At 41.9% G+C, this 26,434-nt stretch overlaps 2 protein-coding genes across 2 annotated transcripts in view; one reads left to right on the top strand and one right to left on the bottom strand.

Annotated features, from left to right (window-relative positions):
- Positions 1–1,391: 1,391 nt before the first annotated feature.
- si:ch1073-83n3.2 (uncharacterized) lies at positions 1,392–6,651 on the bottom strand. Its single transcript, XM_058634793.1, has 5 exons — positions 6,573–6,651; positions 5,277–5,535; positions 4,114–4,147; positions 3,653–3,926; positions 1,392–2,470 (listed from the first exon to the last, which is right to left on the bottom strand). The coding sequence occupies exons 1-5, from the start codon at positions 6,625–6,627 to the stop codon at positions 2,115–2,117; spliced, it is 978 nt and encodes a 325-aa protein (XP_058490776.1). The 5' UTR covers positions 6,628–6,651; the 3' UTR covers positions 1,392–2,114.
- A 5,706-nt stretch (positions 6,652–12,357) lies between these two features.
- The window catches only part of LOC131462388 (tyrosine-protein kinase receptor UFO), a 32,626-nt gene continuing 18,549 nt past the window's right edge, over positions 12,358–26,434 (top strand). Inside the window, exons 1-7 of the mRNA XM_058633569.1 lie at positions 12,358–12,940; positions 17,319–17,529; positions 18,012–18,112; positions 18,197–18,379; positions 22,825–22,905; positions 22,981–23,096; positions 26,229–26,424. Of these exons, the coding sequence (XP_058489552.1) occupies positions 12,796–12,940; positions 17,319–17,529; positions 18,012–18,112; positions 18,197–18,379; positions 22,825–22,905; positions 22,981–23,096; positions 26,229–26,424 (1,033 nt within the window). The 5' untranslated portion in view covers positions 12,358–12,795. The remainder of the gene's footprint in view (positions 12,941–17,318; positions 17,530–18,011; positions 18,113–18,196; positions 18,380–22,824; positions 22,906–22,980; positions 23,097–26,228; positions 26,425–26,434) is intronic.

The raw sequence follows: 26,434 nt of genomic DNA, 5'->3' as shown, positions 1-26,434 counted from the left end.
TTTTTTTACTGTTTTCATGATCACAGTTACAACGGATGCATGAGTGAAACTTTCACAACTGTTAGGTCGAAGATGGGCTTACAATATGTGGTAAATAAATAATTTGGTTAAGAAAGCGCTGCCCTTGTGGTTGGTCTCATAAACTTGGACCCAAGTTAATTTGGTTGGTTGGTTTCATTTTTCAACACTCACACACCACAAGGTGTCCAGCCCACATGGACTTACAAGACACATTGACAAAAATGAAAATAAAAACTAATAGCACAAATAGGTAACTCTCCTTGTCTCCCTCATATTTGTGGACCCGACAGGGAGCTGGCAGGTGTGCTGGAGTGGGCCATGGGTGAACCCTGTGGTTCTTGTGTTTTCTGTTTGTGCACCTTTCCCTAAAAACACTGGCTCAAAACCAGTATGGAGCAAGACTGACGAGATTGACATGACATTGCATCTTTTTTTTACTGTCTATAACAACAGAGCTATTGAGCAATAATGCTTTGACGTTTTATATTATTGTGTTGGAGGTTAATGGGTGGAGTTTACCAGCATACATTGCATAATGTGTTTCAGTTATTATAGGTTACATCTAGCACCTGCTGTAATTAACTTCATTACTGGTCCTTGTTCGTTGTGTTTTTGTGTATGTCTTTTTCTTTGCTGTTTTCAAAAACGTTAACACAAGATAGTTTCAGGAAATAATGTCTGTTTGTATGCGGTTACGTTTCGTGCCGTTTCCGTGTGCATATTTTGCGACTTCGCAGACTTTAGCAGCAGATCTAGCGACTTTCTGTCATAAACTCAATACTTTACCAGAAGGAAAAGCACAATTCTGCCGCACAAGTGAGATCCATTTAACTGTATTTACTGTGGGCAGAGAGTCAGACACACACACAGAGCACAGATAGAGAGTCAGAGACGAGAACGAGCTGTGGATGTGCAGGGTTAGGGTTGCTTTTTCATTCAAGTAAAAAAAGTTTTCTCCTCTCTTTATTTCACGATTCAACTTTTTTCACCCCTGTGTGTAAAATCGCTAAAGACAGGACATGTTCTAGTGATATCGAGCGTCTTTTCAGACTGACTTTAGTTACTTTTCATTGACAGTAGTTGGTAACACTGTCAAACAATCTCCAAACACAAGACAATTAATGACAGCGCGAGAGAGAACTGGGAATGTGACGTCATCGTTTTCCTAAAGTAACTATATTTGCTGTATTTGTACGCGTAAAGGCAAGGCCGGCGTATTTCAGGTCCCCTAAAACAAACCCGTTTCCATGTGGACGGCCCCTAAAGCATGTAGGCTGAAGGATTTTCCATCACTGATGCTGGATGTTTCTCTCAGCACATACTGTAAATTCCTTTCTGGTACAAAAACAGAGCACACATTCAAATCCAGCTCAAATCCAACAGATTATTTTTACTGTAATACAAAAGCTCAGCAGCACGCCATGGTGATTCTGGGTTACAGTGTGCTCTCCCCTCCCCCAACTTCAAACATCCTTCCTCTCCAAATGTAGGCATTGGCACCAACAACAAACAGAGGGTGAATGTTGAGAGATTGCAGCACAGTCACGATTTTTTTCAGAGCTTCACCGTTGTGCTGCGACTTAAACGTGCGATACTGGTTTGTGCAGGTGGTAGGTGATGCAGCAATTTGTGAAAGCAGGGCAAAAGGAAGTCAAACAGATTGACTTGGAGCAATGGAGCAAATGTGAACGAGGAACAAATATTTACAGCAAGCGTGGGTTTAAAAAAAAAAAAAAAGAAGTACAAAATCAATTCAGTGAGGAAACTCTACTGCTTTAAATGTGAGGCATTTGATTCCCCATAAATGTCTGTGTTGCTTCGTGGAATCATTTTACTTAGTCACCTGTGGCATGGAACAAGTGACACAACACAGATAGAGTGTTCATGAGTCACAATCATGAATGATTCACCTGAGGAGCATGGGCACGATGCCAGGAAAAACACCTTCATTAATTTATAAACTACACATACACTGTACAATATATAACTCAATGAGTAATTAATTAATTAACAACAATGCCTTTATATTATAAAGGAATACCAACACAGGGGGAACAAAAGGTCTTTGAAACAGTTCATCTTCCACATCGCACTTAAAAAGCAAATCCTCCACAGTCAAATGCGTCAAAGTCGGAGTCTCCCTCAAAGTCAAAGCTGTTGAAGTGCGGGGAGTCGATGTCCTGGCCACAGGCGTGGAAGGAACCTCCTCCAGGAACCTCAGAGAAGCCTCCTGAGCCATGACCGATCTCTGGAGCTCTGCTGGTGAGGGGAGAGGTAGGGGAGCAGGAGTTGAGGTAGGCCAGAGCAGAGGAGGCAGCTGCCCCTCCCATCAGCAGGCACACTGCCCTCACTGCCCGCGCATCACTGCTGTTGCCATGGCGGAGGCAATCTGACACACGGTTAGGAGGGGCAGAGGAAACGCTACACAGAGGCCGCCGTGGTCCACCACCTGCATGGACAAAACAAACTGACTTGTTGTATACCAATCACAATATATAAAGCATGTTTGTACAATTGTATCATCACTTTAAAATCTAATTTATTTGGTCAAATGAACCCATTCTATGTGCAGAGGTGTTTGCTTAATGGAGGCTGCATCTATTAGGCAAAATTGTTTCCACAGCAACCTGAACAGATACGATATTTCACACTTTCAATGTTGAGAGGCTTTGCTGAAATCGAGCTGACGCATAAACCAACAAAAGAGAGGAGATGCCAGAGAGTGGGAGAGCACTTTCTGGTATGTGAGGGCCTGCATAGTTCCCTAATGTAATTTGGAAAGGGAGGGGTGAGTCCTCCAGTTGTTGCACTCTGCGGTCTCACCACTAGAGATCACTAATTCTCACTCACTGGACCTGTAGCAGGTAAATAGTGCGTTTACATGCATGTTAAAAGTCTGATTTTAGTTAGACTAAGACAATAATTTGGTTTTCTTAATGTCTTGTAAACACTTGAGTCCGACTTAGGCTTAGTCGGACTAACATATCTGGATAATGCAATTCATAGTGCGATTACTCCTGCATGTATACGCTTAGTCAGACTGGAGTGGGACATGGCTCCCAGGTCTTTGACCGAAAGTAGAAGGAGACAACGTATAAACTACAGAACTGTTGCCGGAAAAGAACAACAGAATAGACGACACAAAGCTACGGAGATGACTCATTTGAGACATGTACAGCAGGTACGAAACATACTGAAGGGTCCTACATTGCACTTTGCCGTTTGTTTTTCTGTGACGTAAAGGTCAACAGGTCAACTGATCCAATAAGCACTAGCTTATAGAGAGATACAGCGCCACCTACAGAGGCGGAGTACACGGCCAATAAATCCCTTTTCTCCTCCGTGTGCATACATGAAATCAGCAAGTTGTCCGATTGCCTGTCTTAGTCCGACTACGGCCTTAGCTCGGTTAAACTGTGCATGCAAACGCATAAATGCATAATCGCTTCATCTCCAAACATTTTTTTATGGGGCTCCACTTTTTTTTTATTTGACAACTCTCCAGCAACCTGTTAAGGACCAACCCAATGTGTAGGTCCTGAACCCGTTTCTGAGAATGACTTACTATAAAAGCATGGTTTAACCACAGTCAAGTAACTACAGATGACCAGACTCAGACTCTTGAGCTCACCTAGGTTTTGGCCTCTGTCTCTGAAGGAGCCTCCTCGCTCAGCGTCTCTGAAGGAGCCTCCTCGCTCAGTGTCTCTGAAGGAGCCTCCTCGCTCAGTGTCTCTGAAGGAGCCTCCTCGCTCAGTGACTTGAGACAGAGGAGGTGGAGAAGTGCTTTTACAGACCAGGGGTGACCCAGGGTCTTTGTCGATGCACGAGTCTGGCAGGGAGTCCCTGTCTGTGATGCAGGGTGTGATGCTGTGCTGCCTCTGAAGGGTCATTTGCTGCATGACACCCTAGACAATGACAAAAAAACAAAACAAGGTCATTATATAACAGAGGCAAACCTTGTTAACATTATATCAGTATTTTCATTGTAAATTACTCAGAGATATACATGTGTAGCTGTTATTTCCCATGTCTCATACCAGATATTGTTAGATAATATGTAAGAAATGAGTCATGAAACTTCTGCTGACTCACCTCTCTCACTTTTCTGATCAAGTTCAGCCACAAACTGTGAAAGATAAACATAAAAGAATGTTTTGTTACGTTTGACACAAATATTTCACTGACAACTCAAAGGAAAGGGCAGTGAACAGTTCCCAATCTGATAACCAGGTTTTGTAAACATGCCTGATAGTATGTGGGACAAAGGATGTTTGTGCGTGTGTGTGTGTCTTTAGAAGGCTGTGTGGACCAGTTGTCAACCAAACCTATCTTTGTGAGGACATTTTGGCTGGTCCACCCAACCATCCAGGCCTTTGAGGATTAAGACCTGATTTTAAGGTTAGGGTTAGGCATTTAGTTGTGATGGTTAAGGTTAGGGCAAACATCATCATCGTTAAAGGGCTTTTGGGGGGTTAAGACCTCATTTTATGGGTCAGGGTTAGAATTGGGTTTAGGTAATGATTAGGGTAAAGATTAGGTCTGTGTGTGTGTGTGTGTGTGTGTGTGTGTGTGTGTGTGTGTGTGTGTGTGTGTGTGTAACTCAGCAATGAGAACCTTAATCTGTCTTGACCAGTCATTCCACACTGGGTTATGATGCACAGACGGTTTGCAGGATATACTTTTTTTCAGTTTGCATAATAGATTTGCTGAATTTCTTCAAGCTTTTACCAAGCATTTATTAAGTAGTGCATGTTGTAATTAAGCTATCAAACACAAACACACAGTTTATCTCTTGGAAATAGCTGGTGCACCTATTCAAAATAATACAAAATGCCAGTAAAAATATGAATTACTTTAATTCTTACTCATATTGTTTTTTATTGCACTACTGTATATTAGCAGGCCTTATGAACTTGAAATTTGATTGGGATTGTGTTGATGTCAAGTTTGGTTGTACTGTGTGTATGTGTGTCTACTGTATTTTGTCTTTTTTATTTGTTTTTGTACTTCTATCTGCAAAATTGTCACAAAAAAGTGACAATAAAGCTCTGAACTGAATTCGGAACTGGGCTGAACTCATTATGGGGACTTGGACGGTGGACATAGTGTAGAATTTTAACGTTAAAAGGGTATGTTCAAAGGGTGACTGTTTTTTATTCAGGTTTAAATGAGATTTGGATTCAGACAAATACAGGATAGTAACAGTGTGTGTGTGTGTGTGCACACTCATGTTCATGTGAGGCAGAGAGACTCGCCTGCAGTCGTCCGGATTGTCTGTGAGCAACAGCAGGAACTTGTTCTGTGGCAGAATGAGAGCAAAGCAGCAGTCCCTCCTGCCCCCTGGAGGCAACCTGGGCAGGTCAAGGATTTCTCGTCCCTCTGCAATGGACTCACAGCTGGTTTGTAATGCTATCACCTGATCTGGAGGGGATTCAGCATCACGGCACACCAGCAGGCTGCCCTCCATGGTCAGCACGAGGTACTTTTCTTTCCACTGTTTGAACATGAAGCCTCCTGCAGAAACGGCAGTTTAACAGAGGGATTACCTTCAGTACAGTTTGTCAATTTTTACACATCCCTTGTTGTCATTTGCTCTCATTCACTTTGATTTAAACAGCTGACAGTGCCCTGATGCTGCCTGACACAGTATTCTGTAAATCCACATAGTTATATTGAAAAAATAATAGCTAAATGTCCCAGACATTAACCATTTGTGTAATGACATTAATAGATGAAGAGCACATGCTCTATTTCACCATATAGAGGATTAATGATGAGCTGAGAGAGATGAACTGTCTATTCATGATATATACTTTGAAATACAGACTCATTATACTTTTCATATTATGTAAAGTATACTAGTAAAGTTATTTTTATTTTATCTACTAGCACACAGAGCTAAGAGAGCAAAAATCTGAACTCCTGACAGAGCTGATAAACAGTATCATCTGCATCCGTCCTCTGACGCCACCGTTAAATCAAATCGAGGGAGATTTAAAACAGATGTAACATAAATACAAAGGCGTAAAACATTGGCTGACTCTGTCTTTGGGAATTCTATAAAAACATCTGGCAGCAACTGACGGTGTCAGTGTCAAATATTCACTCACGCTTAGAAAGACGTCTGCATCAGGACAACATAGATGTCCTGATAGAATAATATTTGTCTCATATGTGATAATAGCAATAATAATAATTATAAGGATTTAAAATGACAACTTTATCCTTACTTAACTTGACTTAACTATTTAACTGTTTTCTGGTTGTATTATTTCACATAGTATAGCTTTTATCCTCCAGATCTGCTCTAAATTCAAAAGATTGTTGCATGCGTGTGCTTCTTTGGGCTGTTTTTATTACTGTTAAGCACAAATAAATGTTGTTTATGCACGATACAAGTCGCCTTGCCTTGCTAGTGGCTATTAATAATGTTGTAAAACCTGATACATGATATATTTGACTCAGATTTAATCAGAAGAAATACAAATATCAGACATTTCTGCACACAACGGTGAATAATTGCATGCTAATGAAGAGCTGAAAGGGCCTACCATATTTCTTGAGGAAGCCTTGGTGAATGCCTGCTGTGCTCATGCCTGTGGTCATCACTGCACTGTGGGATGAAATGAGAGGCAGAGATTCTGGTGAGGGAAAAATAGGGCAAAGGAGAGAGAGAATAATCCCCCACCCCTGTTTAGGCCCTCCTTCTTTAAACCTGTGAGTGGAATTGGAGCAGTTCTGACCAATGGGCACAAACTCGTGCGAACATGTGAGGCCCAAATAATCAGACTTGCAAAGAATAAATCCCAAATAGGACAAATCCAATGATTTTCATCACCTCCATCACCAGATGTTGTATCTGACATTCTTGTACTGTCTCTCTCGCTCAGGAAAAAAATCACAGATTTAAGCCTTTATTTGCAGCTCTGTGTGCAATGTACAAGTTGGTCTTTGACTCATACAATTATGCTCAAGCGTGTCTTGAATTAAGCCGGCGTAATAAATATTAGTCAACATGACTAATGACTATAAATCCTTGACACTTCAACCCAGGAGCATCAACCTCAAACAACCTGGGGGCCAATAAGCATCTAGTCTGGTCAAGAAGGGGCCGGTCTAGAGAAAAACAACCGTTCAGTAGTATATGAGTTTAAAATATAACCCAATATTCCATAATGATACCGCGATTAAGATATTCAGGATGATTGTTCACAGTATTTCAGAGTAAAAGTGTTTGTTTTGATATGAAACAATGTGAACTTCACAATAAAAACATATTTATGATGCAAAATAAATCTAAAATTAATTACAAGTGTAATTGAAACGCCAAACAAGATGTATATGTCCTTAAATGTTGAATGTTATACATCTAATAATGTGATATTTACAATCAAATGTCTTATTATTACTGTTCTAAAAATAATGCTGATAACTAGTGTTGGGCCACAGCACCTCTGCTTTAAGAAACTGATAAATGTGTTATTTTGAAACTGCATACATGTTTACCATATTTTCTGGATGTGCTCCAATAAAGGGACTGGGACATAATTATACTGTATGCTCATTGTAGCATTGCTAAAACAACCTATTGAATTTGAATTTTGGCACCGGACTAATTCACAAGAGCTTGTGATTAAACTGTGATCAGATCTGCATCTCAGTGTATCTCTGTGCCCTTGGATGTCCTCTGAGTCAGGGTCTGCCCACTCAAGCAGATTAAATTAAGGGAGATTATTATACTTGCAGAGCGGGAAGCCTGCTGTTATGCTGTGGATAGGCCCAAACAAAACTTTAATCTGCCCAAGCGAAAAACCTCCAAGATAATAACTGTTTTTCCAGTGTGGCATATCCAAGCTGGATTAAACTCTCCCCTCATTGTCTCAGCCTGTGCTTGCACATCACAGCTGGAATCATATTATATAACAGGAGGGATCATAGAGACACTCCCATACCTCAATCCACCATATCCCATAATATATCCATGATAAAGGGTCTGTAAAATGGTGGTAGCATGATAGAAAAATATGTTAAAAAAAATACACACATTTTGAATAAAAAATATTCAATTAAAACTATAAATGACAACATATTGGTAATTATACTGTAGTTTTCTCCAGAGATTCTATTTTCACTTTGCCCTAATCCAAGGAGGTCAGAGGAAGTGCAGCATTTGTCTATTTATTCACAGCATGCAGAACAAAGTGCATAAAGTCTATTGAATGTGGATGGAGCATCTCTTAACATACAGTAGCTTTCTCCACCATTATCCCGCGATAAACTCACTCTTCTTCTACCGGGTAACTTCCACCCAAGTTTCCCTCAGTCACTTGAGCAGTGCCGCCGTGAGGAGACATGAAGTAACGACGCCCGTCTTATTTGGGCCAGTGTATCATATTGCACTAGGAAGGACGACGATATTTCTGTCCATCACAGCTTATGCTTGTGATATAAATCATTTAAATTGTTGGTCCCAAGGAAAATCCAATATGGAAAATGACTCAATGTTCCTTGATGTATTTGGTTTTTGGTTTAAATAATGAGCCTGGCATCCATTCAGAAACACAATCTTTGTCATTCTTTTGGGATTCATATTGTTGTGGGAGTTACTGTATAGTCTTCATGACAAACAACTTCCCACACATTCATTCACTTGGATGAAGGAGAGATTAGTCACTTTACAACTTTTCTTTACACATGGAACCAGAGAAAGATACAGATTTAAAATAAAAAAATACTTGAAAATCAAACTATACACCAATAAAAAGCCTGCTGTTTATAGCTTGCTGTATAACAGGACTGGATACTGAAAAGTCAAGTGATAATGGAACATGCACATCATCATCATCATCATCATCCTCCTCCTCCCCACAGTGACTGCTGTGACTTTTCCATTTACCAGATGTGTGTTATCAAGTTCAGACTCAGACATGAATAAAATAAAGCAGATGCTCTGAATCTAGGAGTGTCACACTCAAATCATGGGTTGGGCTCAGTAGGAATCTGAACTCCAGTGTCCTCATTCTAGAGACTATGACTCATTTGGCAGACTGAACTCTTTGAGGGGTTTTTTTTGTCTTAATGTTCACAACACAAAACATATTGTGACATGAACAAATAAATAAACAACAAATAAATAAATAAATAAATGTCCAATTTTCACCCTGTTTTTTATATTTGTCTCTCAAAAGGAAAAAAAAAAGAACAGAGCAGATGTTTATGCTGTAGCACTAAAACAAACAAACATGCATTTAAATTTAGTTGGACTCAAGTATGTTAGTAAATAGATTAATTCAATTTGTTCTCCTAAGGGATTGATTCAGTGGCTTATTAAAACAGTCAAACATTGAGGAACAGCAGAGAAAAACAAAGAAATATGAAGAATAGCTATATAATGTGCAAATTAACGCAACAACAGCGCAAACTGTCGAGTAATTCTTTGTGTTGAAATGGTGCGGTGCTCTAACCGTGGTCAATTTGTGGCTGTTCTTTCCTTAGCTCATTAAAAGTACCTTTATTTATGTGCATTTTACTGTGTCTCATATCACTGGTATTTTCCCATTTGTCTTATGTTTTACAAAAAAATGGAGAGTTGGAGAAAAAGTTAAAGAGCATTTCATTTTACAAAAAGAAAAAAAGGCTAAACTATCTAAACCAAGATGAGAAGGAATAAAGTGAAACACACACAAAGAATTACCCAAAAATACAAGTGACTGAAACACACTGAAATGAAGTGAAGTGAAACTTAAAGGAACCAAAGCGAACACAGGAGAACACAGAAACTAAATACACTCCAGGGATAATTAAGCACAGGTGGAACTAATAAGACACAGGTGCAGACAGGACAGGAAGTAATGAACACACAGGCAGAAACTACTAAATAAATCCAGTGGTCATGACAATTTCAGCCGTCAATAACTATACACATCATGGCTGCAACCAGCTTATGTTCATTATCAATTCATCTGTCAAATATTTTCTCAATTAATCCGTTTGTTATTTGGTCCATGAAATGTCTTTGGCATAAAACTAACAAAAGTGCAATAAATACACAATAAAAAATATGGGCTTATAGGAAAATCATCCTTCTTAATTAAACAGTTTTTCATATGTTTTTCTAGTGCTTTTTCAGACACAGAGTGCCTGTGATGCAACAGTATGTGAAGAGTGAGGGATTTGTGGTGTTTGCCACCAGCAGAGGGCAGAAGAGCCTCAGTAAACTCCTGGGCAGACTCAGGTCATGGAAGTCCCTGTGATGTATCAACATGTTGACAAGAGGAAAATGTTAGCTCATTGTTGGTGACTCTGCATGACGTGCCTGTAGCTGGGAGAGCAGGAGGAAGGTGTTTCCCATGTGTTGCATCCAATCTCTCTCCCTCTCTCTCTCTCCTCAGTAACCAACAGGTTGTTTTGTTTAGCAGACAGTGGAGGAGCCCAGTGAGGATGTTGGTGCTGCAGCCTGCCTTTGTGTTTGCAACTCCCTTCACTTTAAAGTGTTGGTGTTTGGTGAATCGGGTTTGCAGGAGTTTGTTGTTGCTTAAACCTAAACACTGGAATCCTGGTTGCTGAAGCCCCTCCCCCTAACCCCCCCCCCCCCCCCCCCCCCCCCCCCCAAACACTCACTCCTTCCAGGTCCATCAAGCCCCAAAGCTGTGTGTTTTTGAGCAGAACACCCCTCTTTTTTGTGCAGGACCCCCTGGTGACCCTCTTCCCTTTCTCTTTCTCTCTCTCTCTCTCTCTCTCTCTCTCTCTCTCTGTGTGTGTGTGTGTGTGTGTTCCTATCCGGGAGCACTGAGAGCACCATTGCTCAAGCTCCTATTGAAAAGAGAGCATATACAATGGGGTCTTTCTCAGTCCCTCTCTGTCTCCATTAAAGACCCTGTGGGAACACAACACTGTCCACAGAGCCACTCTTAAAGGGCCAGTGGGACAGTCACAGTGGGACCCGCAGGTCTTTGCAACCTGACTCCCAGTTCTTCCTAATCGTTAAAACACGGGAGAGGAAACTTCAGGTTATTCCTGCACGGCCTGTGAACTCTGCAGGCCGACAGACGGAGAGAGAGCGCACCAGCATCACTGCTGTTCAAACAGAAACATCAGGTCAGACATCACAGTCTGCAACAACACAGTAAACACCACCACCACCATGCTGATGCATCTGATGGGAATCACCGTTTATTTAGACGGCAGCCACAGCACCCTGCAGTGATTCTGCTGATGTAATCCCCCCTATATGGTAGAGCAGCAGTAGATGCAAGCAGAATAGTTTTGTCCATAATCACTTGATCCAAGATTTGATCTTTTATATTTGTAACTTCTTTAGACTTTTGTACCTGTTTGCTCCCCATGTTCAGACCAAAATAAATAAAATAGAAATAAATACATTATACATTCCCCTTTATCTTTAACTGCCACTTTAATTTGTTTTCATTTTTAGGAATGTGTGTTTTTGAATTGTTATTGTTTTTGAGTGCCTGTGTGCTTAAAGGTGCGATGTGTAAGAACTAGTGACATCTAATGGTGAGACTGCACATTGTAACAAACAGAAAACTCATACTTTCATACCAGGAACTATGTTATTCTTCTCTGTGCAGTAAAGTCCGGCTTCAAACCATGAAAACCAAACAATTTGTATTATTATTTCTACACAAAAGTATAAAATAGTCTGTATCTGCCGATAAACCCCTCCTCTAAATGTTACAGACTGTACCTTTAAATGCAGCTTGAGAAATTTAGCAGCAAATCATTAAAATTCACATTATAATGTGACTTGGCATAATTAGTTTAAAGGTCAATGTTGAAGTTGATAAGAGGCTTCAGGTGTTAATGTGTTTGTGTATTCAGGTTTTTTGTTTGTTTGATAACCAGGGTGTGAGTATTGTTAACAATAATATAAACCATGCAACATTTTTTTTTATGAATAAGAAACATCATTAGAAACAGATGTGCGTACAGGTGTCAAAACAAAGCAAATTGACTGTTGTGAGGGGTTTTTAAATCAACCTGCCACGTTTTTTTGTCTGTGCGTAAAGACACTCATTGACGCTCAGCACAGGTCTGTGATTGACACAGGCTCACGTGCATGTGCTACTTTGTTTCCAGAGGGAAATGGTTGATTTACTGCGCCATTTACAACCTCGTTGGACCCGCGGGTAATTAAAAAGCGAATGGGGGATTGTGATACAACAATCAGCATGCCGCAGGGTTTCTCACACATCCTCTGAGAAAAGGAGGGAGACCCAGGAGGAGGAGGGGGAGGAGGAGGGAGGAGGAGTGTGAGGAAGGGAGGAGGGAGGGTGGAAAGAACTTGAGTTGAGGAATTTGAATCCTGTTTGAAGGGGGTGAGAGGGAAAAAGAAAAGAGCAGGGGGGGAATGTCTGAGTGAGTCTGAAGGAACCGGTGGGCAGGAGAGGACAGACGCTCGGGACGAGGAAACACTGGTTTAAAAATACTCCCCCGGTGTCTAGAAATAGACTCAAGCTTTTAGGACAACTTGACCAGCGGCAAAAAAAAGTGAACTTTTATCTGTTTTGTTTTGTATATTCTTACAGTAGTTCTTTCTATGCGCTTTTTCGGTGGGGGCTAAACGTCTGTTGGACAGCCGTGCGCATTTTGGATCAAAACAACAACACAAGGGAGGACATAAGAGGACTTGTGAGTGTTGTCATTCTGTTAAAAAAGGAACTGAGAGGATCGGATTCACTTTCCACATTTGCGGATAACCATCGGATCATTTCGGGATAAAAGCGCACAACTTTGGATGTTTGAGATGCGGTGATGGAGTCCGGCGCTGTTTCCACCGTGACTTCGCCTCTCGTGAAGCTGCTTTTCACAGGAGCCATGAGTTCGTCTAAAGTGTCACTTTTGATCCTCACGGTCGCTTTATGCGTTTGGAGGGACGTAACCGCGGGGACACTGACAGGTAAGATGTCCACCGACTCTGCGCCAACCACAGCCGCGCTCTATCCAACCAGGCTGATGTTTGGCAACTTTAGTGCAAAGCAGGCAAACATCGCTAATGAGCAATTAGCTCAGTCAGCCTTTTTTTCTCTGCTCATAACTCGTTAAATCAATTTGTTCACGGGTGGAGAGTGCAACCACAACTGCAAGTGTCTCCTCCACATCTGGACAACATGAACATTCATTACGCACGCTTTAAATGAAGGGGCTGCAAAAACAAGGTGAACAGAGAAAACAAATAAAGGATCACTGTTAGTGGTTTAAACAGGCTGAGGGTTCAAATAAAAACTGCTGATGTTGAGTAAGTGGCAAGAGAAGGAGATGAGTTGGTAAGTTTTTGTTTTTTTTCTTAAGAGCTGATACAAAGCTAGAGTAAAGACAAGTCATGAGATCAGGTGCAGCCAAAATCCTCATGCAGACTTCAAGAGCTTTCATTCTTGATAGGGCCAGGGAGCCTTAACCCTAACCAGGACTGCTGTGGAATGTTATCCCAGGCAGGAAAAGACTCAAGAGCTTAAAATAAGTCATGCTGGGAAGTGATGGAATATCATGAAATCCACTTCACAGCCCCACTGTGGAGGAGAACAGATAAGACTTCAGTCTTGAATGTTGACTCCCTTAAGAAGCATTTATTCTCATACTTTGCCTCAGTGGGCTTTACAATCTGTACATGAAGCAACACCCTCTGTCTTGGTTCGGGGGAGGAAAGAAACCTCAATGAAGAGCCATAGATGATGACTGACATGCAGTTGGTTTTCAGATGAATGTATGAATCTCTGGAATCTATTGACATCTGCAAACAGTGGATTAAAACATAGAGTCCCTACAGGGGCCTCCACCTGTCAGCTCATGTGTTTTGACCATTACAGTCACGCTGGCTCTCTGGGAGCTGCACTTCTGCCCTCAGTAGATGTATGAGCAGGAGGGACGAAGATGACTAGACACTGCTGTGATTTATAAGCTCAGGTCGATGTTTTCTCCTGAGAATTCTTTCTCCGTGTCTCAGTTCCTATTTGGATGTAGGTACAGTGCAAGGCTGGGGGGCCCAGGGGTGAGGGGCAGAGGAGGGGTTCCTGCTTTGGTTTGTGAGTCAGAGTCAAACCAGCTCTGACTCAAGCAGTGGGAATGATGGATGGGGTGAGGGTGCAAGAGCAGAGGGGAAAGAGTGGGGAGGGGAGGTGGCAAAATGTGTAGCGATGAATCGGAAGAATGGCATGAAAAGGAGGCTAAATGTGAAAAAAAGGGCAGAGGAGCGGCAGTGAATGGAGGGGCTGAATTGTGCAGCAGAGAGAATGAAAAAGGAGGCGATAAATGCTCGGACTGTGTCGGGTATTTTTGGTATGTGCACGGCCACTGACATTTAACATGTGAGCATTTTCACTGAGTAGCAGTCGAAAGACGGGGTGGACAGAGACAGATCATGAAAAAAAGTGTGGGACCTCAAGGGAATTCAGGGGACAAAAGAGAGGAGATAAGCAGATAAGTGAATCAGGGGGCCACACACAAAGGCAGCTATTCTTGACACTGCATTGACTTTCATTCATTTGGACATGATCACTAACCATAACCATAACCAGTTAACGTCTAAACCCAACCATAACCAAACCTCAAGTCAAATCTTAGCCCTAAACTTAACCAGTTCCTATGAAATGAGGTTCTGCCTCTGTAGGACCAGGTTTTTGTCTCCATGTCCTGACAAAGTCAATGTTTATGCCAAAAATGAACCAAATAGAGACACACAATTGTCCCTCTCTACTTGTCAGGACATTCATAGACATAATTCCTCCTCATAGCCCTGTACCCAAACCAGAATTTTTCTTCACAGCCTTATAAAGACACATTCACACATGTTTGTGCAGCTATTCGTCTCAGCACACTGCATTAACGACACATTAACCAAATCAGAATTTATATTTTAGCCCTAAATTCAACCAGTCCCTGAGAAATTAATTCCTGCCTCATTAAGACCAGGTTTTGGTCTCCATGAGAGCTACTGGTCCCGACAAGGTCAGTGTTTATGCCAGAAAAGGTCCTAGAGAGGTAACAAATACAAGCACGCAGACACAAACACACTCAGATTGACCATGACCTGCTCTCTTTGTTTACCTCTGCATCCTCATAAAAGGGTTACAAGCCTATTGTTATATGAATGCAGCACTAAAGAGACATTGAAAGAAAGTAGGGCTGTTTTTGTTCAATGTGGCACTAGGAGGGAAAAAAGAGAAAACAAGTCAGGGCCATGCGGATTCTTAAAAAGGCTCAGTGAAGCTTAAAAATAAAGGGAGGAATGACTTTTGACGCCAAAAAAGCTCACAGAGACAGTGAGGCAGTGAAGCAGAGACACAGCCGGCTCCCAGAACAAGCTTCCACAATGCTGCTGACTGTGTGTGTGTTTGTGTCGATCATATGTTCTACATATGAGTGAAAGACATGCCGCCAATGTGTGTGTTCTTTTTTTTACTTTACAACACGGCGCTGAATCATGTGTGTTTACATCTGTGAGAAAGGTCACAGTGACGGGGTCAAAGGTTTAAGGTTGACCATGAAATGGACTAGCAGGGCGTGTAGACAAGCTTGAGAACGTCCCAAAAAAAAGAAACAAGTGTGATTTATTCTTGGCTCGAGTCAAGTTGGAACGTTCCCAAATTATTTTTTATCTTTTACCGTTAGCGCTTTTTTTTTTACTAAGTGCAGTGCAGATTTTAATTTGATGGAGAAGAAAGCGGAGGAGTCTGTGTCCTTGCCACATTTAATGCAAAAATCCTCAAACATGCGTTCTTTCCACTCAGCAGCATCTCTACTCTCCGCTCTGTCGGAAAAGTAAAAGAAGCCAGAGGCAGACAAACAAGTATATAATTCAGCATGTTCACGATCACCTTCCTCGTGTCACTTTGTGGACGTTGAACAGTTTCACAGACATCTGAGCTGCGAGCTTATCAACGCTGCCCCTGATTGTGTTTTTCCTCTGTGTGTGTGTGGATTTTATTTTAGATTACCTTTTGGACCTTTTTCTGGCATAAACACTGACCTTGTCGGGACAATTAATCCTCATAGAGATCAAAACCTGATCCTCACATGGCAGAACCTAACGTCTGAGGAGCTGGTTAAATTTAGGCCTACAATATGAATTGGTGGTTAAGGAAGTTAAAGTTATGGATAAGGCTTTGGTTCCACATTGAATGTGGAATGGAAATCATCATGGACTCGTTAGAATTATAGCTGCGCAAACCTGCGTGTGTGTGTTTGTGTTGAGCTCTCTGTGCTCTGACACTGTCGGCGCAGTCGTCCTCTCACAAGGACCCTTTGTCCCAGTATCAGTGTCTGTCCTTCTCAGGTCAACTCCTCTCTCTGTGAGGGACACGAGATAACGAGACTCACTGAAAACCTGGTGTTGTGCAGTTGAAGGTGTATGAACTCTGGAGTGTGATCACGTCTCGTCGAGTCGGTCCAGCATTAACGGACACATTAATCAGAGTGAACACACAAGCAGATGACGGCAGCAGATAAAAAAAACCTTGGGATATTTTTTTAAAAGAATAAAGGTGGAGACAAACACAATGTCACCGTATATAAAAAGTTTATTTACAACGAATAAGCATAATGTACACTTAAAATGAGCTGCTCCAAAAGTAGCTGATTGGCCCACAAGAGAGTGAAAAACAGTATTAATTTAAACAGCCAGATCAGATCAGATCAGATCAGATCAGATCAAACCAAACTTAACTTAACAAACACACTGCTCACAGGTTATCTGCACAGAGCACCAGCCCAGCTTTTCCGCAGCTTTTTAAGTCCACAGCTTGATTGCTGAATTGGAGACACCTGTGGAACAAGCAGAATGGGCGGAGCCACAAAGCACACACAGCTCACAAAGGAAAAAGGATGTCTCACACAGCTCCCTGGCACATAACAGCAGTCAATAAGGGATCCAAGCCAATAATTCAGACTAAATAAGTTCATTAAAAGTAATCGATGACTTCAGTTATTAAAGTATTCATGAATTAATAAATCTATAGTTTAGTCAAGATTTACTGAATACTATACGGAGGCAACCGTGATCATGATTATTTTCATGATCAAATGTCATGTTATGTTGTGTGTTATGATTCAGTGTTAGACAATGTTTTTATATAAGAGTTGTTTCTTTAAGGATAGATAAGGGGGGGAATAAGGAATTGTGCATCGTGCATTTTAGTCTAAAAGGCCAAAGATGTGACTTTTATAATGTAAACTCCCATTTATATACTGCATGGACATCAGTGCAAAAAAAAAGCACATGTTTTTTGTTCTTGTTTTTAACACTAACTCGGTCCTCTGCTTCTTCCCTCTCTTACTCAAAGATCTAGAGTTTGAGCGGAGTCCTGCTACTGTCATCTCCTCTCTGGGCAAACCTGTTTGGCTGCACTGCGCCCTGACAGGGACAGGGGGCGAGGAAGAGGACCCTCCTGATGTGCTGTGGCTGAGAGACGGTATCCCACTGCAGTTTGCGGACACCAACCAGTTCCAAGTTCACACCGGCAGCAACAGTTGGACGATCATGAGCACACTGGGGTAAAGAAAACAGATTTCAGATGTTGTGAAGCAGCCACGCCCGCCACCCTAAAACTGTCAGTCGTCTGCTGTGATTGTTTTGTATTTCCTGTTCCTCCTCCTCATCCTCTCACCTCGCTCAACCAGTTCTGCCGCTGGTATACACGTCAGCAACCGCGGAGCACTTTGAAATGAAGTCTGAAATACATGTCATAACCCAAACACAATCCCATGGGCCTCTGCTGCTGTAGCTTAATCCCATAAAATGAGATGGTAAAATATAGAAAAAGAAATTAATCAGAGTGTGAGCATCGTTCTGCCTCCAATTCCCTTTCATATTTCCAGATTTCTAAATTCCTTTAAACACAAGTTTCTTTTCCTGCACTGTTACTTTTAGTTAAAAATGTATTGTTTTTATTGTGGAAAACTGGCAAAGTAATCATTTCACTACATGGTCTGCTTTCTTTTTTAAATATGCTTTTATTTCATGTCTTGTGTGACAGTATTGACAAGGTCCAGCTTCTGGACATGGGCTCCTACCGATGTGCTGTTCTGTCAGAAAGCCACCAAATTATGTCCGAGGAGGGGGGCATTCAACTGGAGGGTGAGTTCCTCTCGGAATAGTGTGCGCTACAGTCTCTTTTATTTGGACTGGTCAAAGGGTCTGATTCAGCCAATTCTCTCGCAGGCCTTCCTCATTTCTCTGTGGAGCCTCAGCACATATCTGTCGTGGCCAACGTTTCCCTGAGCCTGAGCTGTGTGGCCCACGGTCCTCCAGAGCCGGTCAGGGTCATCTGGCTGCAGGACGGTGCTCCTCTCAACTCCCTGAGCGATGCAGTGGCCCTGTCGCCCTCCACACTCAACCTCACAGGTATCAACTCTCACTCTATGACACAGTGTTATAATGTAACAAAGTACAAATACTTTGTGACTGTACTTTAGTAACAAAATGCACCTATCTGTCCTTTACTTTGTTATTTATATTTCTTTTACTTTTACTCCACTACATTTCCTCTTTGTTACTTGTTACTACCAAATAAAATCAGAAGAAGAAGAGTTGGTATTATGGTCTGTATTTACATAGAGCTTTTCTACCCTTGATAAACTGCTTTACACTATAGTTTTGCCATTCAGCCATTCACACGCTTCAACATGGGGTTAAGTGTCTTGTTCAAGGACACATATACAGTAGACTAGCAGAGCCAGGAATTGAACGCACAACCTTCCAGTTGAAAGACAACTGGCCCTACCACTGAGCCACCAAAATACTTTTACTTCTAAAACTTAAGTACATTTTATATCAGAAAATTGCATTTGGCACTTAAGTACAGTAAATGTCATATACCTTAAGACTTTTAAAAAGTTCTACCAAAGTCCTTTTCTGTTTGTACTTTCCCTTTAAGGTACTTTAAGACTACTATTACGTCATTATCATGAACATGGGCCATGCTTTGACTATTTTGATATGTTATTACTTGAAAATACGTTGACATTAAGGTGACGTAAAGTAGTGATACAGTGGACCAAGCTAACCTGCAGTGAACGTTTCCTTCCTGAGGTGCTGGCCTTTTTCTCCAGGCCTTAATAAACATCATGTTCAAGCATCGGTGTCAGTGTCATCATCTGTGATCTTAGGTCGGTTTTGATCCAGGACATCACTGATATAGTGCTCAATAAATAAGCCTGGGAGCTAAATACCAATAACATTTGAAAAGCTGAAAACAGAAAAATGTCAATTGACTTATTTACCAGTTACTACTTTTTTTTTTCAAATAAGTCAAGTAAGAAGTGACATTTAGTTTTGTGGCCCCAGTAGGAAAGACTTTAAATGACCGTCAATAAGACAAATTATAAAAAAAAAAAAACCAACACACTCTTGATATCCAGTTAATCCATTTTCTTTGATTGTAATTTGCTCCTTAAAAAGCCACAAAGCAACTATCTTCTACAGTTTCAAAGGCTTCCAAATCCCCCCCCCCCCCCCTCCCCAATTCATGGCTTCAACAAAACCATCAAATAAGAGCCCTCCCCAGAGAGAGCAGGCTGGCTCATTGCCAGTGGATCCACTGAGGACATGCAGTACCCTGCGGTCGTGTGGTTAGTGGGTAAAGGCAGAGCTGCACAAGATGGGCTACTGGGAGAGGAATTAGACGAACAGGGGAGATAAAAGGAAAAAAGTATAAAGGGAGGAGGGTAATGTTGCGGCCTGAGTGGAGACCACAGCTGCGTGCCACACATGTGACCTGCATTAAGTCCAGTAGTAGGAGGACGGGCTGAGTCAGACTGGAGAAGGGAGGGGCAAACACAAGTGGTCATTTGAATGATCGGCTTTGACTCATTGAAGCACGCTGCCAGGCTGCTGACCGGCACCCGTTTAACGGTAACCTACACTCACGTCTCAGGAATGGGCAGCTGCTCTGAACGACCACAGGTCTCAAACTAAAGCAAATAATCTTTCATTAGGACCTTTAAGAGCAAAGGCAGAAGTACTGTACGTCCCTGTAGTTTCCATTTACAGCTGAGTGACAGTGAAGAAACCAAAGCCTCCACTTTTAGTCCAGGAGGAAACTGGACACGTTAATGTAAACTTTTAGAATTCCACTTTGTGCGATTAAATTCAACATATATAACCTGAGACGAGACAGTGTTTTAAAAACGCAGGTTTTTAAAACACTGGTAAACCTGTTTACACTTACATACTAAAAAAGGTGCAGAGTCAGTGTCTAGACTGCCAAAACAAACCAGTAGAAGAAGAAACACACGTGTCATGTTTTTATCACTGCCAGTTGCACTAATTTGGCAGGAGAGTGAAGAACCACTGCATCCATTCCCGCTGCAAACAAAAGCCAGATGATAGTGGGTGTTAATGGGTGATTGTTGACCAGTGAAAGAGACGTCTACACAGTGATTCTTGGATTTTCACATTTATCCATATTCTTATCTTGACCCACAAGCTTTAAGTGAATTATCTTGGTATCAAAATAAGAATAACACAAGTGTAGCTGCAACTGTGTCAGTGTAAATGCAGATGGAACCCAGCATAAATAAATAAAGGATTTTTCTCGCCTAAAAAATTATATAATTTTAAAGTAAATATCACCTTTGTAACCATGTAACAACATGTGAAAATTAGCTGTGCAAAGACTGATGCTGCGGAAGTGAAGCAGAGCAAAATCACAGAGGTCTTAGTAAAGAGAGGCCTAGGCGTTCTCTAGTTTGGCACAGTTTGGCACCATCTGTGCCATTTGAGATTTCGTAGTTACCAAATGATATGTCTCTATTGGTCTCAAAAAAATGTACCCACACATTAATATACAGTAATTACCCTATTAAAATAAAACAATTATATTTGTCTGCAACTGTAGATTTACTGGAAACACAAAGAGCCTCTTAGTATTTTACTTTGGTGTATATAGAATTTCAAAACATTCCAAAATCTTAAGTTTTATTAAATGACTCATTTAATCAACTACAACCTGTGAGTGAAATCTTAAATCCAGTGAGCTGAAGAGCATAAACAGAGCATTGAGAGTGAGTCACGGTGCTGATGAGTCACCACTGTAGTGCCCATGAGTTCTTTCTGTTGACCGATATTTTCAGCTGTTGTGGGGATGTTGTGTCGCACGCTGCTGTCAAGGAAGGAAAGAGGCCGAAAGAGCGAGTGGTGCAATCTCGAGATGGCCTGATGAGTCGTTCATTCACACTCACAACCCCCTGTCTCTCCCAGAGAGGATCGCACCTCCCCCTGTCCTTTTTCCGGCCACAACACAATAGAGGCATGGTGCTGTCACTGACGACTGACTGACTGACCGACTGCGTAATTCTGCGTGTGTGTGTGTGTGTGTGTGGCACGGAAAGTGTTGGGGTCTTAGATAACAGTGATACAACGTGATTTCCACATGTTTCTGTGTGCGTGTGTGTGTGTGTGTGTGTGTGTGTGAAAGCCTCGGCTGTCGTGTGGAGTGACATGAGCGTGCTAGTACACTGTGAGTCACATCTTTTCGTTGGGATGTCAGTATGTGTCACAGTGTTTTCGCTCCCCCTCTGAGGAGCCCCAGTCTCATGAAGGCAGCAGCTCAGCCCTGTACACCTGGACCTCAGCAGGGCTGCTCCCTTTGCTCTCAGAAAATACACAACAAACTGCAGATGGCAGGGCAATAGAGGCCAAAAAGTTTTTATTGATTAGGATAGTCAGAGATTTAAAATTTAGTAAGCCAGTTAATCTGGGCTTTAAACTCTGCATACAAAATGTGTTTGTCGCATGCACACGTATTGGAGCTAAACTATTTTTGCTTAATTATCAAATTTATTCTGACAGAAATGACATTTTCTGTATAAAAAGTCACGCCTCACTTGGATGGAGGATGGAGCGTTACCTTGAATTATCATCACACTACTAATGCAAGAATAAGAACTATATGAACTATTTACTACAGATATATGAATTGTTACTAACATGCATTTTTTAAAATGGGCTTAACCTTTTCACACCGAGCGCATCGCAGACGACACGCTTGCAAGTGCAATTTGCGTTACCGTAATTACGCAATGGTTTGAATGGTTCTGAAAGCTGAGAAGTTGCACGTCAAAAGCCAAAGTGTGGTTATTAAGGTACGGGCACCAACAACTGTGTCACATTCAAAGTTAAATCATCGCTCTGATGGACTTCAGCACACCGACGAGACCACGTCTACCTGCATATTTGAATTAAGGAACAGTTGAACAAGTGTACCTAAAGTAATGGCTAAACCTATGTTATATACTGCACTGTGAGTAATTATTTTTAGGGATTTGCACACGAAGAGCTGTATTCATGTATTCTTAGACTTATTAGTGTGGCTGTTAGTTAAGACTGTGTGAAACAGTACAAACAGACCTTGTTCTCACCCTGTAAGTGGATTTGGAGATTTACTGACGAGTGGAACCAAATTTAGATGTCTGATTAAAAATAGAACAGAACAACACTGAGGATCTGTGTACATGTGCCGAAACAATCATTTTGATAAAGTTTAAAGAAAGTTTGCTTCACATTTTTGTTTGAGTGATAATTTCACATTCTCTTCAAAAGATGTACATCCACACCTACAAGCACTCACCAGCCCTAAAACTAATCACAGCGCCGTGGACGGGGGGATATCGACTTACTTTACGGAAACTATTACCCTCGTTCTGTTCTCACTTCAGTTTGAACTTTCACACCATTTCTTGCATCGGCGTTATACGCGACTCAGCTTGCTGAGCGAGGACTGTTGGTTTGTGAAGACCTCAAATGTTTTCCGTTTCACACAAGCATGTTTCATTTTTCTATTTGTCCAGGTTTGAACAGGACCAGCACTTTCTCTTGTGAGGCTCATAACCGCAAAGGTGTGGCCACATCTGGATCCGGAACCATCACCGGTAGGTGTCAGAAGCCCAAACACGTCGAATCAGCCATCTTCACCCAGCTTCTAAAATTGTGTTTTGTGTTTTTAGTTCTTCCATCTCAGCCTCAGAACCTGACAGCTGTGGAGATCACAGAGACCAGTCTCCTACTGTCGTGGCAGCCAGGGTTCGGTGGAGACTACTCCATAATCCACTGCACTGTTCAGGTGAGACAACCTGAGATAAATGAATGTGGGAGGAGATTAAAAAAAAGTGCTTTTGAGCAGAGTGAGGGAAACAATCACTGCTGTTTGACTTTCATGTTAAACAAACCCATCACTCACGTTGTGTTTGTGGGACCATGCAGATCACAGACTCCTACTCCAAGCTCAATATTTAAAGAAAAGAGCGTTTGGTTTTCTTTTCTTCTCTAAACTCATCCTCTACTCCTCCCTGCTTTATTCGTGGACCAGTGGATCAGGTTTCACTCTGGGAAAGTGGCCTCCTGGACCAGCTTTATGCAGCACCACTCCCTCGCTCTCCCCTTCTTTGTCAGTGACTCTCTGCCACTCTCCTGCTCTGTGGCCGTTACAGTTCAGAGCTGAGGGAATGGAAGGGGGGAATGTTTTCTCCTGGAGAAAGGGAGCAGTGCAGCAGAAGCAGCAGCACCACCCCTAAACGTCTGGTTCTAATAAAGCTGCCCCTCATACCTCTTGCTGTTCTTGCCCCCACCCTCCTCCTCCTCCTCTTCCCTCCCCCCTTCCCCCCTCACCCTCTCAGGGGAACAAGGCGAGGGGCCAGCCTCTGAAGAATGGGGCAAAAATCTAAATTTTACAGTTCTTTGTGTAGCGGGGAGAAAAATGACAACAGAAAGTAAGAAGGAGAGAGAGTGTAAGAAAGAAAGAAAGAGCAGTGACAGCAGGTATGGTGGGTCTGAGCCATGCAGAGGGAATGTAGTCTCAAATGTGACTCAGGGCTGAGTTTTACAATCAGATTAAAACACACTTGTTTACAGACTCGATGGTGACTCATCCAATCAGGACTGACGCTCTCTCTCTCTCTCTGACACACACATGCGAGCATTCATACGCTACTTATTCATACGACGTAATAAAGCCTCCTTAAAGTCACACCACCCTAACTCAGGCCATAAGGCAACATCCCACATGTGTAATCTGAAGACGTCTGTTGTTTTTGAAAGTTATTATGCATAACAGGACTTACTCACAGGGAGAGAGAGAGACTTACATTTCTTTATTTCTGCCTCACTGAAGCTCAAACTTTCTTTGAACAAAGGAACTTTTAAGCAGCACAATCTCTGAAGGATCCAGGCAAGAAGGTGTCACCTGGCTTGAGCAGACAGGAGGCAGTAGACTAAGAGAAGTTCCGGAAAATGTCCAGATTGACATTTCCCTTTCTCACATACAGAACACTCTCCACATAATATCCAGATTTCAGTGCATGTGTGGAAGTGTTTCAACTCTAAATTCAACACAACCCTTAATTCAAAGCTGCTGTGAGTGAAATACTTAAGTTTAAAGTCTGTCTTTGATAGTTCTAGATTCTTACAGCTCTCGCTCTGGAGTGTTCAATGACATGGGTTTCTCAGTCTCGAGGCTCTGAAAGAAAATCTAGGAGAAACTTTTCGAGTAACGATTCATACAAACAGGAGCCAGAGCTTCACGCTTCATCACGCTTCATCACGCTTCACCGTTATACAGTTCTAGCACGACTTGGCTCGAATCGTCTCGACTCGGTTTGGGTATCAGGCACGTCGTTTTTCATTACTCGGTAGAACCTCCTCGACTTGGGAGGGGTCGCCATCGCACGGCTGCGCGAAACTGCAGTGGCGTCGTTTTCTACGCGGCACAAACATGCTCTGTCCAGCTTTCTCTGGAGCCTCTCGTCAGTCACCAAACACAGGAACGTCTGATTGATTGATAATCGAATACTTGTTGCAGCCCAACAAAACTTTCAATTTCTCTATGGTATATTGTGCCGCTACATCTCCCTCTTATGCCTTACTATTAATCCTTACTTACTTTCTATGTATATGCAGTATTTTGTTTGTAAAATATGTTACGTCTCTATTAATCGTGTCGGGTGTGGAATTCATGACTCTTCCAGTAACGATACTCTCTGTGTCCAGCAGTCTGTTGATGTCACATTTTAGTATCGGCTCAGCTCGCTTGGAACCTTGTCAGAGCAGGTACCAAAATTCTGAGCCGAGACGAGTAGTGCTAGAACTTTATGATGGAAAAGCCCCATCTTTCTGCTCGCGAGGTTAAAAAGTTGGCCCATACAGACAGTTATGAACTCCAGTCTTTCCCTATAACCTTAATTCTATGTTTATTCACCCCAAAAATCCCCAAAACACTCTTTGTCATAACACACAAAGAGACATTTTCTGGCTCTGACTGGACCATTGAACACCCGTGAGATGCAGCTCTTTTAGCCTACAGCAGCCAGTGCAGCAGGGAACAATGGCCCAGACCAGAAACACTTTAATGTGGTTGTAAAATTGCTGCAATGAAGGATTTTTTCTCTCCGCCTCATGTTCCTCTTTATAAGTGTTTTTACCGCTGAGGTTGTGCAGAGACAGCAGGTTGGTGCCTGTGATGTTTGCTGTTTACTGGTACCTTGCTGAGTCTCCGCCAAGTTCAGAGAAGCAGTCGGGGAGATTTTACACAGAATTAAGAACATTTAATGATCACACACACACGCCAATGTTTCCTTCACAGGACTAATTCTGTCAGCCACTGCTCATACAGACATGATAATACCAGCAGATAACGACATGTAAAGTGAGGAAAGCATACATAGAAGTAGATTATTATGACTAAAGGTCATTTAACGTAACACAACAAGTGTGGTTTAGTGTTTCTTTCTATTACTGTTATCAGCAAATATAATGTAATAATGGATGCAAAAGGAAAATCATAACGTAGGTTCATACTTCCAGTTCCTTCCTTCTGTTAAGACTTTAAATCAGTTTAAATGAAGAAAAATAAAGTGTCTAAGTGTGTAAAATGGCAAATTATATTGTTTCATCGTGATCACAGGTCCCACAATTGTCTTAAATTCACTAAAATTGTGCCAGATTTTATGATTTTCATAAATATTGCATTGATGTCCAGAGAGTTAATTACACTCTTTATGAAATAAAAGTCACTTCATTTCACTAAAATTAGGTTTGTAGTTGCTGTTTGAATATATTTGAGTTCAATTTTGATTATGGTTTATGGAAAAACATTGGCTTTTGCCCTGGCAAGAACAACGTCCTCTTCCTGTTTGTGCCATAAAACAATAAAACACTTTTCAAACATCACATCGGAGCTTTGTTTGTCTCAATGTTCCAGGCCAAACACGTGGAAGAGTCCTTCACCTCAGGACCAGATAAGATAATCCACCACCAGAACGTGAACATCCCACCAGCCTCACACCTCATCGGGGACCTGGAGCCCCACAGTCTCTACACTGTCAGAGTGGCCTGTCACAGCAGCCAGGGCCCGTCGGAGTGGTCGCCCTGGGTGGAGCTGCGCACCAGAGAAGGAGGTGAGCGAGG

Source organism: Solea solea, chromosome 7 (genome assembly GCF_958295425.1).
Source record: "Solea solea chromosome 7, fSolSol10.1, whole genome shotgun sequence".
Classification (NCBI taxonomy): Eukaryota; Metazoa; Chordata; class Actinopteri; order Pleuronectiformes; family Soleidae; genus Solea; species Solea solea.
Note: the sequence above shows the minus strand (reverse complement) of the source record. Positions and strands in the feature narration are given on the sequence as shown.

What these genes read in the sequence shown, in the direction of transcription:
- si:ch1073-83n3.2 (XM_058634793.1), bottom strand. Translation starts at nt 6,627, where the DNA reads ATGACCACAGGCATGAGCACAGCAGGCATTCACCAAGGCTTCCTCAAG. An exon ending in AGGCTTCCTCAAGAAATATG is followed by an intron (nt 5,536 to 6,572) that starts GTAGGCCCTTTC and finishes CCGTTTCTGCAG; the next exon opens with GAGGCTTCATGTTCAAACAG. An exon ending in AGACAGAGGCCAAAACCTAG is followed by an intron (nt 2,471 to 3,652) that starts GTGAGCTCAAGA and finishes TTGTCCATGCAG; the next exon opens with GTGGTGGACCACGGCGGCCT.